The following is a 15,204-nucleotide window of genomic DNA, read 5'->3' as shown; positions in this document are numbered from 1 at the left end:
CGCCCCTCGGAGTTCTCCAGTTCTGTGAATGGTGTGCACCGTTTTCCGCCCTGTACTCTGTAGGATTTAGTGATGAGGATAATGATGCCAAAGGCTGGGGGGGGGGGGGGGGGAGGCGTGGAGAAGGGAGGGAGGGAGGCGAGAAGGAGGGAGAGAGGAAGGGAGGGAGGTGGAATTTCATTTCTTCCACTAAAGCGTTTGCGGAGACTTCAAGGTATAATCTATCCCAGATCCTTTCCCAGAGAGAAACTTGGCGATCACGTTTTCACATGATGCTCACGCTCAGGGCGCTTCAATTATCCCTCCCCACAAAGATAGGTGGCGCGTGTTTCAGGGTCTCTCCTCTCTCTCCTACAGAAAAGAAAAAGAAAAAAATGTCATTAGAAGAGGCGTAACACGTCAGTCCGTCCCCAGGTTTGTGTTTCCTGGAGTGGCCGAAAGAGATCAGTTGTAACCTGCTCCGCAGGAATAACGGTCCTGCCTCCCGACACTCTGGGCGAGGTTTCCTGCAGTTTACTCCGGGAGCTGCTTCTTCGCTTCCACCTTTTTCTCCCCCACACTTCGCGGCTTCTTCATGCTTTTTCTTCTCACCATTTCTGGCCAAAACTACAAACAAGACTTCACAGGTAGGTTTTTTTTTCCTCCTTTTTCTCCCTCTTTTTATCCTTTTTTGGTGAGCTCGTCCTCCACCCTCCTTCTGAACGCTCTCGTTTTGAGTGGGGATGTGACTGTGAAATGTGAGGGGTGGCTGTGGGTAGGAATTTCAGGTAGGTTAAGTCCTTTCTGGCGAGCTTTTGCCAAGAGTGGCTTCCTCGCTTTCTCTCGCACTCTCGCTCAGTCTCCTTCCTTTCTTTTCCTTCTTTTTCTTTTCTTTTTTTTCTTTTCTTTCCCAAATAATTTGTCCTGTACCTGTTCACTCAGGTAACCAAAGGTGTCTTTTGCTACCCAGCCTAGGAAAAGTTTTATTGGGAAGTATGTGGCTGAAATAAAAACTCATCAAGGGGAGAGCTTCTGCTCTATTTTTTTTTTTTTTTGAGCCTACTTCCAATTCATTATAGTCAGTAATTAAAACTTGGCAAATACCTGTTAATAATTACAAAACTTGATCGATGCAAATCTACCAAATTCCGGGGCCAGTCTTTCTGTTAGACACACAGTTCATCTTCTCCCACCGGAGAAGGCTGTTTTCTAAGCAGAAAGTTGCTGTTTTTGTCTGCTTAGCGAGTTTCATTTCTTTATTTCATTCTTTGTGTGTGTGTACGTGTATGAAGTAACACCTCACTTCTGTGATTATAAATAAAGAAGTGAAAGTCCTCATGGAACTTGAGTCGTTTTACCAAAGTGGAAGGGGGGGGGGGGTTTCACTACAGCTGGGAAGCCAAGTACTGTCAGGATATCTGGGTTTGAAATAAGGCTAACTTTTGACAGTGTATTTTAAATGGCAAAGTGTTGTGGACATGGATTTAGTAGCAGGCACACAGACACACATATATCCCAGTCCACACTTTGGCACAGAAAAGTGGAGGGAGAGATAGCAGGAGTTCCCAGAAAGAGTGGTGAGGCGGCTAACGTGAATATGTTTATCTTCCACCTTCTCCTATATTTTACACTCTCCCCTGTAATGAGGGCAAGGCTGCTAACTCCAGAGTTAGAAATAAAACAGGCAAAGATAAAGTTTACAGCACAAATGCCCCCCCCCAGACACACACACTCTCATAAAACTAACAACTTACTTTATTAAATATGTAGTTATATGCAATCGCGGGTTCAGTCTCAACATGAATACAGAAAGGCCAGCTGTTTCATCCCAGACACTTGTGTGACCATTTCTTTATTTCAGGATTTCCCCCCTCCTAACCCCACATGTCCCCACCCCCACCCCAATTTTAAATCAACAGGACAGGCAAGAAATGATAAAAATGTGTCAAACTCCAAAGTCTCTTACTAGGTAGGCTTAGGTAAATTTAAGGTGCTTTCTGAAACAGCCACTTCCCCTTCTCCCTACACACCCTCCCTCCCCTCTCAGCAAATGTGTGGAAACTGATACTCACTTTCCAGGTTTTCCGCAAGGCTTCTCGCACGGGAGACAATAGGTACGGGGCGTGGGGGACTGAGCGTGCTCGGCAGAGAGAGGGTTAATGGCCCTTGTGTTACAGTTTGCATCTGTTACATCTTTTATAGCCCCCCTGTTTAAACTAATCCTGGAGGCGCAGCATCTTCCCAACCAGCGCCGAGTTTCAGGACTCTCCTCCTCTGCTGCCTGCCTCCGAGTTTCCTTTCTCCAAGTTTTGACAGTTTCAGCTGAAAAAAAAAAAAAAATGCAGCGCCTCTCTCGATTTTTAGGTACAAAAGTTTCGAAGCCAAAAAGGATATGATCATTTAGGAGAGCTTCAAAGTCTTGCCGTCATGGTTGGACTTTCTCTTTCCTTTCTTGGGGGGGGGGGGCACTAACAACAACTCCAAACCAATATTTATGGGAACCAGCGTGTGCGTGAGTGAGATGGGGGCAAATACTTAAGTAAATATTGTCAAAGTGGCGGGATGGGGGGGGGGGACGGGACGGGGAGGGACAGTGTCCAAAGAGGCTTATAATTATATTTCTTATTGCGGCGTAGAATGGGAAATCTTAATTTGGAGGCGGGGGTGGGGTGGGGGCAGGAAGAGACAGTGGCTCGATGAACTCCAACAGGGGAGGGAGAGGGAGGGGGCGCGGGCCGAGTGGGCTTCCTATAATTACTATTATCAATTTGCCCGAGTGTTCTTCATCCAGGGGCTGTTTCGCGTTGTTTGTTTGTTTCTTTCTCTCCTCTTGGGAAATGGGGCGGCACGGGAGTGGTGCTGGTGGTGGTGGTGGTAGCGGTGCTGCTGCTGCTGCTGCCGCTGCTGCTGCTGCTGTTGGAGGTGGTAGTGGTGGTGGTGGGAGAGAATGAGAAAAGATGAGAGCGAAAGCCAGCCTCGCCTCACCCCCTTCCAAGTTCCCGAGCCCGGCTGAGCACTTTTTCGGAGCAAAGGGTCCGCCTAGCCCTGGGTCGGGCCGTCTTACTGTACCGCCGTGTGCATTCCCTCATACGGTCAGGAGTTATGACTCATTTTGAAGATGTAATTCTTGTCTCTCTGATCCCCCTCGCGAGTGCAACACACCAAACAGTAACAAACACAAAGCGCCTCGGGGACACGGCTGGGGGCGGGGGGCGGGGAGGGGGCCGCCGAAGTTTCGCTTTGGCGTTGGGGGGCGCGGATGGGTGCTCGCCGGGGCCCTGGCCCGGCTCCCCGGGGCGGCCCGCGCGCGTTTCAATGGGCGCGGGCGATGCCCACATTGTCGCTGTGTTTGGTTGCTAGATCGAGCCTGCGTGCTGCCGAAGCAGGGCGCCGAGTCCATGCGAACTGCCATCTGATCCGCTCTTATCAATGAAGCAGCCGATCATGGCGGATGGCCCCCGGTGCAAGAGGCGCAAACAAGCCAATCCCAGGAGGAAAAACGGTAAGAAGCGGCCCGAACCAAACTTTTCCGGGCCACTCCGCGGCTCCAGACCCGGGGAGAAGGAGGGGGAGAGGGGAAAGGAACCGAGTCGGTGGCGGCAGCGGCGGCTGTGCCCGGGGCTCGCGGGCGAGCCTCCCCTCGGCGGCCGGCGCCGGAGCCCAGCGCGCGCGCGGCCGCCCGAGCCTCGGGGCGGGCGGGGGGAGTTGGGGAAGTGCCCGGCCAAGTGAGCGTCGGGCGCCCGAGGGGCTTCCGAGCGCCGGGGTCCGACCGCAGTCCCGCGCACCCGCCTCCGCCCGCCCTGCGCCTCCGCCTCCAGCTCCGCGGCTCGCGCGCCCGGCCCGCTGGCTCCCGGGCCGGCTGCTGGAGCGTCCGGCCCGGGCAGGGCGGGGGCTCGAGCGCCAGATCCTGCGGGATCCCGGGGTGGAGGGAGTGGAGGAGGGTGCTGGTAGTGGTGGTGGTAATGGTGGTGATGGTGGTGGTGGTGGCAGCGGGACTTTCAGAGTGGGATTGGGGACCCGGGGCTCTGCCTTAGTGAGGCTTAAAGTTTCTTGCCGGAGTCGCCCAGGCGCCTCTCCGTGCGCCAAGTAACGGTCCGCGCGGGCAGTGCGGCCCGGCCCGGCGCGCCCGGAGCCCAGCGTGGGAGGGTCTCGGGTGGCCCCCCGTGGGGTCCGGCGGCCCGGGCACGGGGGGCTTCCTCTCCCGCAGGCGCTGGTCCCCTACGCGGGGGGCTTGGGGAGCCGCAGGTCTCCGCGAGACTTTTTTTTTTTCCGGGCAATCTTTTACATGACCAGGAGCCCGTTATCCAGGCTGAGTCAGGAAGGAGGACGGAGACGTGGGGGTGCGAGGGAGAACACACGCACACACACGCGCGCGCACACACACACACAGAGACACGCGGGGTGGGAGATGGAAGGCGGGTGACAGTTTAGTGAGGTCCATCGTGGAGTGAACCGGAGAAGGGACGAGACGAAAGAGAGAGAGGAGAAAGAGCGCGAGAGGGAGTGAGCGAGAGAGACCCCCTAGGTATTACCCCAAACAAAATCGTGGGAATAAAAGAGAAAAGTGATTGGCAAGAGCGCCGAAGGCGCCTGGGGGAGGGGAAAGGGCTGGGGACAAGCTAGGGTGTGGGGGGGAGGGAGCTGCCGGAGGATACTGAGTTTAAAGAGAAGAAGAAGAAAAAAAAAATCCAACCCCCCAAAACAAACAAGAGGACCCGCGCCAGCCCACACTCGAAAGGAAACTTTCGCTCCCTTCGCTTGCCGCCGAGCAGACGCTCCCGAGCTGGGCGCGGGGTCGCAGCGCCCGGACGGCCTCCCGGCCTCTAGCAACCCCGGCCCTCGCCTGGCCCGGCCCGCCCAGGCCCACTTGGAGCAACTTTCCCCCGGGAAAGACAAGGGTGCGCGCCCCGGCCAGGCCCGGCGCGGCGCGGGAGGGGGCGGCTGGGGGCGCATCGCGGGTGCTGGAGGGAGAGGCACACAAAGACGGGAGAATTTTGATTAGAGACAAATGATGCTTTCTCTCTCTCTCTCTCTCTCTCCCCCTCTCTCCCTCTCTCTCTCTCTGGCTCTCTGTGTGTGGGGGGGTGTCTTCTGCTTGTTGTGGTGGAGGTGTCGAGCCATATGGGGGAGTGACAGAGGAATTTTAGTCAGAAATTGTTTGTTACGTTATCCTGCCTTTCCTCTTTGTGCTGTCTTTGATCTATTTGCTTGGCTTAGTATTACAAAAAAAAAAAAAAAAGTACAATGATAGAGTCGAAGCTGCTTCCCACGCTTCAGTTCAGGCTGCTGCTTTTTAAGTGTGTCTCCCTCTCTTATCTTTTAATTTAATTTTCTTCATTCTGGTGTCTGGCATTATTTAAGGTGGTCCTTACACGGGAGACCTCCCTTCTCCATCTCTGGGTAATTGAGACACTAAAATTATACCTAATGTTCCCCTCTCTTCTCTTGTGTTTCCTCTGTTCCTTTTATTAAATGTTGGTTATTGATTCTCTAAAATCAATGTCTGTTGTGGGGCTACCCCCCCCCACCCTTACAAGTATCTGAAGCATGTTGCTGATCAACTGGGTAACAAAAGCTTTGTGTCTAGTAGACAATTTTTCCTTCTGTTAAAGTCTTTATTTATTTATTTATTTATTGAGAGAGAGAGGCAGAGAGAGAAGAGAACGAGATTTCAAGCCAGGCTCCAGAAGTGTTCTTTTGCAAGGAAGGCTGTTTAGACTGCTTGTTTGTTCTTCCACTGTCTTCTTTCCAATCCCCTGGGGATTTTGTCACCGATGAGCAGCCTGACCACAGCAGTGAGTGCTGGCCAGAGCTCAGGGCTGGGAAAGAGAGAGATTCTGACTTCCGGAGACCCTGACGGGCGGCAGCTGAGTGGAAGTCCCACCCGCCAGGGGTTTCACAGGTGGACTGGAGTGCCAGGGAGGTGTGCGGTCTGAGACCAGCAACCATTTGTCCTCCATTCAGCCACCAACTTGGGACAAGCTTCCACACTCCCCAGTGGAAAGTTGAATTGTTCATTTTTGAGGCATTTCTCCCAGACCCTGCACCCTGAACATCAAGCCTGGCTCTATGGCTTATAGCTACTCTAACTTTGACTGTTACATGTCTTTATCCCCAAATAATCTCTGAGAAAGCATGCTGTAAATTGGTTACTTGTCAGTATTTCTCATTGGATTTAATCTGAGCAAGGTCCTGGCTTTGCGAAGCAGGTAGAAGAGTTTTTCCTCCCCCTTTTCATTTCCTCTCTCATCAAACACGCGTGCAATGCCTCTTTCCCTGTGGGAATTGCCAGGATTTATCTGAACTGAGTGGATTTTTCTTCCTTCTTGGGTTCATGGAAAAGATGTCACTTTTGAGCTTGTGTCTTTGCTGATAACGCTAAATATGATGATGCTTATCAAAATCATATAGAAATTCCTGGAAAGAAATAATGGCAATAATCATCGCAGAAGTAGAAGCTGAAAGAAAAAGAGGGAGAGGCATCCAGAAACCTACAATGGCACTTTATATAATTTTAATGAAGTCAACAGGGTATATATAGACTAACGCGACAAGGAGATAAAACGTGGAAAGCAGTGTGTGAGTTTGAAAGGCTGGTCAGGAACAGGGGGTAGAAGACAATGCTGTGTGCAATTATTAAAAAGCAAAGTAGATGCAGGCAGTTCGAGGAAAGCAGATGTACAGAGAAGGTGGGGGCACAAGGACCTTAAAAAAATCCAACCTTCCAGATTCTTAGGCAAGAACAGTGGGCAGCACCAAGCTAACCCAGAGTGGACGGTCAGCCAGCTTTATCCCACATGGAAGGGAATGGACTCACTGCTGAGAAAATGAGATATGCAGTAGGAAAGGGGGAGCGTGGTGAGGGGGTAGGTGAAGAAACAGCAAGTTGCCCGCAGACAAGAATGTGTGTCAGTTTCAAGAAAGTTCAGTCAGATGATCCTCAGACGCCTGACTCACTTGGTAACACTTTCACTAAAGCCGGAGAGGAGGGGGAAACCCAGCCCCCTTTGGATTCCCTTGGTTATAGACCACTGTCTCCATGTAGCCAGGGAGGCAGAGAGGAGCACCCTGAGCGGGAGCTGCCTGGCTGCTGCCTGCCACCAGAGCGGCCGTTGGCAACTTGCAAAGTTTCTTGTTTGTGCCCCTGATTCCGGCAGCGCTTCCTGGGATGCTCCTGCTTGCCTCCTGCTTCCCACAGAGCCCAGGGAGAGGGGCCTGCTTCCCCTCTGCCAGCTGCCTCCCAGCATTACCCTCTTGCAGGCTGCAATGCCAATGGAATGGGGGAAAGCTATTTGTTTTAGGGAAGGAAATAAAGTTGTCTTTGAAGAGAAGCCTGAATTCAGAAGGGATGGAAAGGAAATCAGAAAAGGAAAGAAGTCTGATCTGATTTTTTTTTCCCCTCCAGAGTTCCTGTTGTAGGGTTGGGCACAGTGTGTTGTGAATGGGAGAACTTTGTACTAACACCTTTTGGTCGCTGCTTCTTGATGGGTGAATGAAAAGGAGTAAGTTGAATGTTCTCAGGGCTTTGAGTCCTACAGGAGACACAAGCTGTTGAGCAGAAATGATAATCACTGTTTAAAATCAAATCTCTCTGCTCAATACGTCCTGTAAAGGGTAGAGGTGTTTGCTGGTGGGAATGTTTGGAAACAGTAAGAGATGGGCAAGTTTCTGCTATCTTAGAGGTGCTCCCGTGTAAAGGAAAGGAAAGACATGCAATCCCTTATCCAGAATGAGGTTGCAAGTTCTCTTTCCTGAGAGGTACAATTAGGGTGGGGCAAGCTGGGCTCAAGAGTCCCCCAATGTTCAGAAGCAGCTATGTTTCCTAAGGTCCACAGTTCAGCGACAGAACTTGGTTATCTTTGCAAGGGTGGCAATCTCTGGCAGGTGGATTTCTTCCTAAAGTTGCTGGTCTCCCAGGGAGCCCGTTTAGCTGGCTGTCAGAACGTTCAGGCAGTGTGGTGGCAGGTACCAGTCCGTCTTGATCTCCTTGTCTGTGTGGAGAGTTTCAGCAAGTTTGCCCATGCAGCATGCTCACAAGGCCAGGGGCTATGTATCTAGCCTGATCTATTTGTTTTACTTCAGTTTGGGAACACAAAGTCAACTGGGGCAGAAACATGCTGGCTTTGCAGCAGAGCTAAGAGCCTGGTGGTATCCGCAGTGTCATGGCCCACCAGGGGCCAGGGCTGGCTAAGGATTTTAAACTTTACATCATTCCTCTGTTGACACCTCACAACAAATGTGCTGCATCTTGAAGCATTGATTTTCAAACACAGATAAAAAGCAGTATTAAAGTTGCACCCTGCACTACTAGGTCAGATTTCAGATGCTTCCCTTCTTTATTTCTTCATTTGCTTCAAGTGAAGAAAATTCCAAGGGGTTATCAGAAACCCTACTGCTGAATTAAGACTATTTCCGGGGGGGGGGGTGCGTGGTGACCCTGAAGGTAGGAAAAGAGGGCGGAGGCGTTGCTAGTTCCCTGACACTACCGCATTTATTCCAAGATGTGGGAGATTCTTTCCCTCACAACAGTTTTTGTCATCTGCATTCTTCAGTGCTTCCAAGGCTTTTTAAGGTGCATTCTCTTCTGTGTGAAAGGGAACGCTTTGTCCTTTTCCTCCCCAGCACCGAGGCTTCCCAAGGTAGACACTATTTTGTGCCTGTCACACAGAGAGGGAGTGCAGGTTTGCAAGGCTCACAGACAATTGATTGTCTGCCCTAATGTGTTTCATTTACATGTTTATAACGTCAATGGTGCTGGGGTGTCCACTGTACCATTCATTCCCGCATTCCCACAAGGGGGCAATTGTCTGAATAGCCAAGTCAGACACCTTTTTGATTGCTCTTTGGTTGTCTTTTTAGAGCAAAGAGATAAAGGAGGGAAATCTGTAATGCAGAAACACTAGTTGAAAATATACAGAATTGAATGTCACCACAAAAGCAGACGTTAACGTAATCCCAAATATGCTTTTTAGCCAAGCTGTGAAGGTGGGAAAAAAAAATAATGCAGGGGAGAGGCAAGGATGACTTAAAACCAATCTATGGAATCCTATCCTACCCCCAGCCCTCTTCATTTCTTTGCTTTCTTTAGCAATCAGAAGATGAACTGTGATTTTCCTTTTCGTTTTTAAACCTTGAAACAGGCACCTCTTCATTATTTGTGTGTTTGCTGTGATTTGTGAATCTTGTATATATTTATATAGCTCTGTTTATGCCAACACCATCAGCTTCCCACTTGAAAAATCTATTGAGTGACTATTTGGGATTTGGGGAATGTAAACTTTTAAAAAGTAGGATCCAAGTATTTCTTCATCAAGCATTTTTTTTTAAAGGAAAATGATAAAAATCAGTAGGTTCAATGGAAGCCTCTGCCTTAATAACTATGTGCCAAATACTTTTATCTTGGGTGACAGTTGTGTCAGAGTGAAAGCTCTCAGGAAAAGTGTAACTAGTAGTTACAAAGTAAATAAAGGATTTCGAGGTAAGATGTTCTGCGCTGTTTTATGCTGTGTGTGGTGTTGTTCCCCTTGAGGGAGGTGAGAGGAAAAACCATTCATGCGTGTATCTTTTGGCTTCTTTCTTTTTACAGTTCTCCCTTAGATACGATGCATATATGTGGCCCACATGAATACACCTGTTTATTATTATTATTAAATATTTCACAGTTCAGGGGGTGTCTGGCTGCTTCACTTAGCTAAAGCAGTTCAGTTATTAGAACTTCATCTTATTTCACGTGTGGTCCACAGAACAGAAAACACCAACTCTTGTGTCATCTGGTGGGAGGTAAACAAGCTGGTTACGGGGCGAGGGGGGGGCGGGGGACTTTTATAATTCTGTAGTAAATTAGGAAGGGAAAAAAAAAATTGCCATCCTGTGAAAAGATGTTTGCCTGTCCAGGCAGACACACACACACACAGTAGCTGCACCGTTAGCTGAGCCCCTGACACGGCGGTCTTTGGAATGCCTTAGGTATGATTTCACTTTCGCTCACATCAATGCTGACCTGAATGCCTTTCATATCTGATCCGCCGTGTCTCTCCCAGTAAACATCCCCTGAGGGCAGAACAAAGAAAGGAGCTCTTCTTCTTCTTAATCACAATTCAGCCCTTTCACCGCCGGCAGTCTCCATTTGCATTCTGCCACAGAGAGCCAAGATGAAAAGAGAGAGGGAAAGAGAGGGAGAGGGAGAGAGAGAGAGAGAGAGAGAGAGAGAGAGAGAGAGGCAGAGGATGGTAGCTGAGTAAAATAACTTAGGTGTTTGTGGCTGTTTGTTGAGCTTTGCCTAGTTACCAGCCTTCTCTAGTTGATGCTCCACCGGGCCCAGTCCCTCCTGACAGGCGGATTGTGTTACAAGATGGCTTGTCTGTGCTATTCATGGCCACCCGCTCAACACTTGAGGTAGAAAGTGTCAGAGAGGGATCAAATGCTCCCCCTATGGGGTCAGGTGTGTGCACTTCCCGCCCTTGAGTGCTGCCGAGTTGGCTGTGTGACTGTGCTACCAGCGGACCAGGGAGGTGAGGACCCTGCAAGGTGGGAGGGAGGCCCACAGGCAGGAGCCTGGGCACCACGCTCTGCCCTCCTGCCCGACGCTCACAGATCAACCCTCAGGAAAACTGGAAAAGACTTTCCCATTTTCCCCCATGACTTTTTATGATAATTCATATTTTCAAATGAAAGGGGAAAAACGCCAAGAAAGAAACTCTCAAATGAGCCAAGAAGGGAAAAAAAAATCCTCTGAAAAGAATTTTAGGGGGAAAAGTTGTTCTATTTTAAAAAGCTTTGAGGGCTGTAAAGTGCCACGTTTTTCACACCTTCTCCATACTTTTTTTTTCAGATTTTTTTAGTATGTTTAACATTTGTGAGATGACAGCCTTTTTGTATCTCAAACTGGATGCTTTCAGATTTGTAGGGAGGGGCTGGTGGTATTCATATTCTCTGGAGAAAGTTTGTGCCTACAGGGCTCCTTCCTGGGAACGACTGAAACCCTCGCAGGCGGACCTGTCAGGTTTAGCTGTGCTATTTACCTCCATTTGCAACAAGCAAAAGTAACATGCAGTTAATGGTACTGGAATGAGACCATAGCTAGAGCAAAAACCTCTCGTGACAACTTTTCAGCTGCATTATCTTGCTTCTAAACTGTCTTGTCTTTTTTTTTTTTTCCCCTTCCTGAAACCACGGTGAAGATACCGGCAGTTTTTCTTCAATAATTAGATTAAGCACACAGTGCACATGCACACGCGCGCACAACTTTGGAAGTACAACCGTCAAGCAGCAGAATGAATTATTTCAGATGGGGGTGGGGATAGGGAGTGGGGGTGGATTCCAATAGTGGTGGCACGTTGCACTTATCAGAGCCAAACTCACGGGAGATATTAGAAGTTGTATGTGAGCATGTGACACAGATTCCTGAATTTTTTTTTCTTTTTCCCACAAGATTTACAGAATTTACAAAAAGAGATTATCCCTACACCTTCCACCCCTTCTATCCACCCCCATGACCCAAGCAATGAAGGATTTAGGCAGATTTACTTCAGTAAACACCTTTGGACACTTGGGGGGAAAGTGGGAGTCTGTTTGGAAAAGGAGGCTTTTGTTAAGTGAGGTACCGGGATAATGCTTTACCAGGCAGCTGTGATATTAACCTACCCAGCAATGCGGGAACACTCTTTAACTCTTTGAGTGCCTGTCCACTTGTGCCCCAGCAGATAAAATCCTGACCCTCTCAACACTTAGAATTCTGGCTCTAGCAGTTTATTATTCAGACAAGTCTTATAGACATGAAAACTGTTCAAGCTTTTAAAACAATGTGGTTTAATTAGATGAGGTGGACTTACATTGCTCATAAGCCCTCCAAATGGTGGTTTATAATTGGCAAGGAAAAAAGAGAGAGAGAGAGAGAAGGAATAAAAGCAGCACATTAAAAATTCCAGGAAATATCTTTGGCAAAGCTATTTTCATTTCTAGCTTTTAAAATATTAGGCTATGGTAGCTGGAGGGAACAAAGCAGCTGGGGCGCTCTCCTCAAGACATCAGAAGTTGGCGATCAGGAAAGGGGCTTCAACTTGAAAAGCTGCAAGAGGCCAGTTCTCAGTGAGTTATCTCAGGCTCCGCATCTTTTCAAGGGGGAAGCATTGCCTATCTGTTCGAGCCTGGGAGGTCATGTGAACTGCACCGCCCGGGCCTCAGGCTGACTGTTACCAACTTGAGACTTTCCAAAGCAAGCATGTATGTCTGAGGAAAGAGTTAATGGGTTATTTTTTGCTGGGCACAAGAATAACTTTACAGGTGTTGCATTTGGGCTTAAATAAGATTGCCTTATTTAGTTTCGAAAAAGAGTGTAGGTGTCAACGTTCAAGCAGCCATAAATGTGTGAGAAAGTAAAGGGTATGAGACATGACAGAATTAAAGGTGTTTGCTATGTTGTTACCCCGTGTGTCAGGCTGCAAGCTCCTTTTGTCACAGCCTCCTGGTGATTTGACAGCACGGATCTACTTCCCTTCTAGGTGAGACAGCATTTTTTAACCGGAGTTATAAATATGGTGTGCCCTTCATGATGCACACTGCCTCCCAGGCCTGTAGATCCTGTCTCAAAGCATCTTGCCCCCGAAACACAATGAACAAATGCCTGCATCCAAGGGGGCTGTGGGCTTGGGGCCCCCAGGCAGCGCCAGCATCACAGTAGCTGGCATTGACTGTTGTTTGGCAAGAAGGTCCCCTGCCAAATCATCCAATAATTAAGTTTTATGTTATTTGTATGAATGACCAAGCATGCAGTATTCCTTTGCAAATCAAAGAGAAGCTTAAAATTACTTTTTGAACACTTTCAGACCATGGTCAGGTCACAGTTTGGGGGCTGAATTAAAATGATCTCATTCATGATCTAATTGAGGTTGGCAAAACCTTAGCAGTAGCAGGAGTACATAAATATAAATCAAAGACCAAAATTTAGCAAATCATATCATTTGCTAGAAATCTGCTCATGAATTATTCTCCGATTGCCAACCCAGAAGTTAAAGTTTGTCTCCCCTCAGCAACAGTCACTGTGCATATTTTTTCAGGCTTCTGACAGGGAAGTTACAGGAGCTGCAAAGAGAAAGGAGAAGGAAGATGATCAGTGTCTCATCAGATATTGTGCAGGGTGTGTGTGTGTGTGTGTGTGTGTGTGTGTGTGTATGCGCACACGACCTGAGCCAGGATGAGAGCTGATAACGCCTACAGTCACAGTGGGCACTGCAGTCTCGGTTAGAAATGACTATATGGGCTTCTCAAAACCAGAATTTGCAAGAGCATGCAGCCTGGACTGCTGAAGGCTGTAAGGGGAGCAAAGACTTCAAGAAGGATCTGCGTAAACTTTGCTTTCATTTTTCTATTGAGGAATGTAATCATCATAAGGAATCATGAGGATTTGCAAATGCCGTTCTAAGGTGCTGAGACCTGAAGCAGTTGTCACAAGACAATGCCGAATCCGTGGAGTGCATAACTTGCCTTTCTTTCTTGCCAGCTTAAACTATAAAATGAAAAATCCATATCACTTGTCCTGTAACCTATGGGATTGAATGTCACACTCCCTTGTCTGTAATCCAGTTGTAAAAGTTGTTCATTTTTCTTGCTTGGCTGTGTGTTATTTCAGCTCAATTTGACACACACTCTACTATAAGCTGGAATAGGTCTAATTCTGAATGTTAATAATTTGATGTTAAAATTTTAAATACCACTTAGATGAAGATACTCTTTCAAACACTAGACACAGAATATGGTGACTTTAGCCAACTTAGTTTATCACAAGAGCAAATATACAAAGGTAGACTTTGAGAATCTGATAAGGAGGAAACAATTCAAAACAATCTCAGGTAATAAAGGTGAATGGCCACCTTCTTTTGGGAACAAGCACTTGTCATGAATGATATCCCATGACAAAAACACAAACATATTCTCCATAAAAAAGCTCCAGTGATTTCCTCTTTTAATTGTTATGGTGCACATTAGACAACTTAGTGATTTTTTTTTCTTTATCTTCTGTTTCATTATTTGTCTATATAATCAGCTCAAGGAAAGACAGGTATCCCTGGCAAGATGATATCTGCCAATTCCCCAAATAAGAAGTCATTCGTTATTACTTAATCAGCCGATGGGGACATCATGCCATATAAGATCTGAGAATTTTCCTAAGTGGATGGGCAAATGTCAGGGAATTAAGCACCCAAATTACCTATAAACGTAGCACAGCCAATTCACTGTTTCCTCACATTGTATTTCTAGAGTCTGTACATCCAAGTACCCGTAATCAAAGAAAGTTTGCCACTTGCCTGTTCTTGGAAGTACCTTCGTTTCTATTTTAGAAACAAACACATCAATGGAAGTGTTTCACCTCATGAAATTTCTCAGTTTTAAGAAGTGAGGTTTATATATAAAGAACTCACTAAGCTGTGTTTTCATAAGTAGATCCATTAAGAGAGAAATATCTCTAAGCAAAATGCTTGTCTTCTAAAGATTTCCCATCACCTTTGCTCTGTAGTGGGAATCTGAAGCTAATACAACCCGCAGGCACACACTGCCATATTGACAAACACAAATGTACCCATAGGATCCAAACTTTGGGACTCTCCCTCTGAAACAGTCACTACAGACACACAATTTGTGAATGAAAAACACTTAAGCAAAAACAGTAGAGGTGAAGCATTATAGTAGATTCTTGTGTAGTAGAATTTATTGTATGGGGAAAAAAGTGTTCCCAGTGCCACATGACTCTTAATGAAACCTGCACCTATTAATTTAAGATTTGAGTGTGTTATTTGGGATAAATTACTAGCTTTGTGCTTTTAAACTGTTTTTGTCCGTTTTCTTTCGATATGTACAGCCTTTATACAGCTTATCCTGAACTGGTGGCAAATTATTATGGCTGTACAACAGCACTCTGGATTCCTGAATAAAGATGACATTTGAAGGTAGTGTTTACAATATTTGAAGAAAAACAAAAAGGAGAGGGATTTAAAACTCAGCAGGACACTCAGAAACGTGTGCAGTTCTATACTTGGGCAGATAAAGTATGAGGTAGCCTTGCCCTGTGAAACCAAGACCACAAATGATACATGTCGGTAGGTTCTTTGATAGGACTTCTGGCCACAGTGTTTTTTGTGCTGTCAAACTGCTATGTTGAACAAACACCTCCTCTGGGACAAAGTGATAAATGTAGAGACAAGCTGGCTTGAATCAGTCTCAGCAGCCTCC

At 47.4% G+C, this 15,204-nt stretch overlaps 1 protein-coding gene across 7 annotated transcripts in view; it reads left to right on the top strand.

Moving 5' to 3' along the window:
• Positions 1–490: 490 nt before the first annotated feature.
• Positions 491–15,204, top strand: part of ZEB2 (zinc finger E-box binding homeobox 2) — a 129,734-nt gene continuing 115,020 nt past the window's right edge. For 2 of the 7 annotated variants that reach the window (XM_058664463.1, XM_058664460.1), the window contains exons 1-2: positions 491–626; positions 3,340–3,481. In XM_058664463.1, coding sequence (XP_058520446.1) covers positions 3,409–3,481 — 73 coding nt within the window. In that variant the 5' untranslated portion in view covers positions 491–626; positions 3,340–3,408. Of the gene's footprint in view, positions 627–2,221; positions 2,344–2,775; positions 3,148–3,339; positions 3,482–15,204 lie in introns of those variants that run through there. The other 5 variants (XM_058664458.1, XM_058664457.1, XM_058664462.1 and 2 more) reach the window with 4 other exon arrangements.

This window comes from Ochotona princeps, chromosome 5 (assembly GCF_030435755.1).
Source record: "Ochotona princeps isolate mOchPri1 chromosome 5, mOchPri1.hap1, whole genome shotgun sequence".
NCBI lineage: Eukaryota > Metazoa > Chordata > Mammalia > Lagomorpha > Ochotonidae > Ochotona > Ochotona princeps.
Note: the sequence above shows the minus strand (reverse complement) of the source record. Positions and strands in the feature narration are given on the sequence as shown.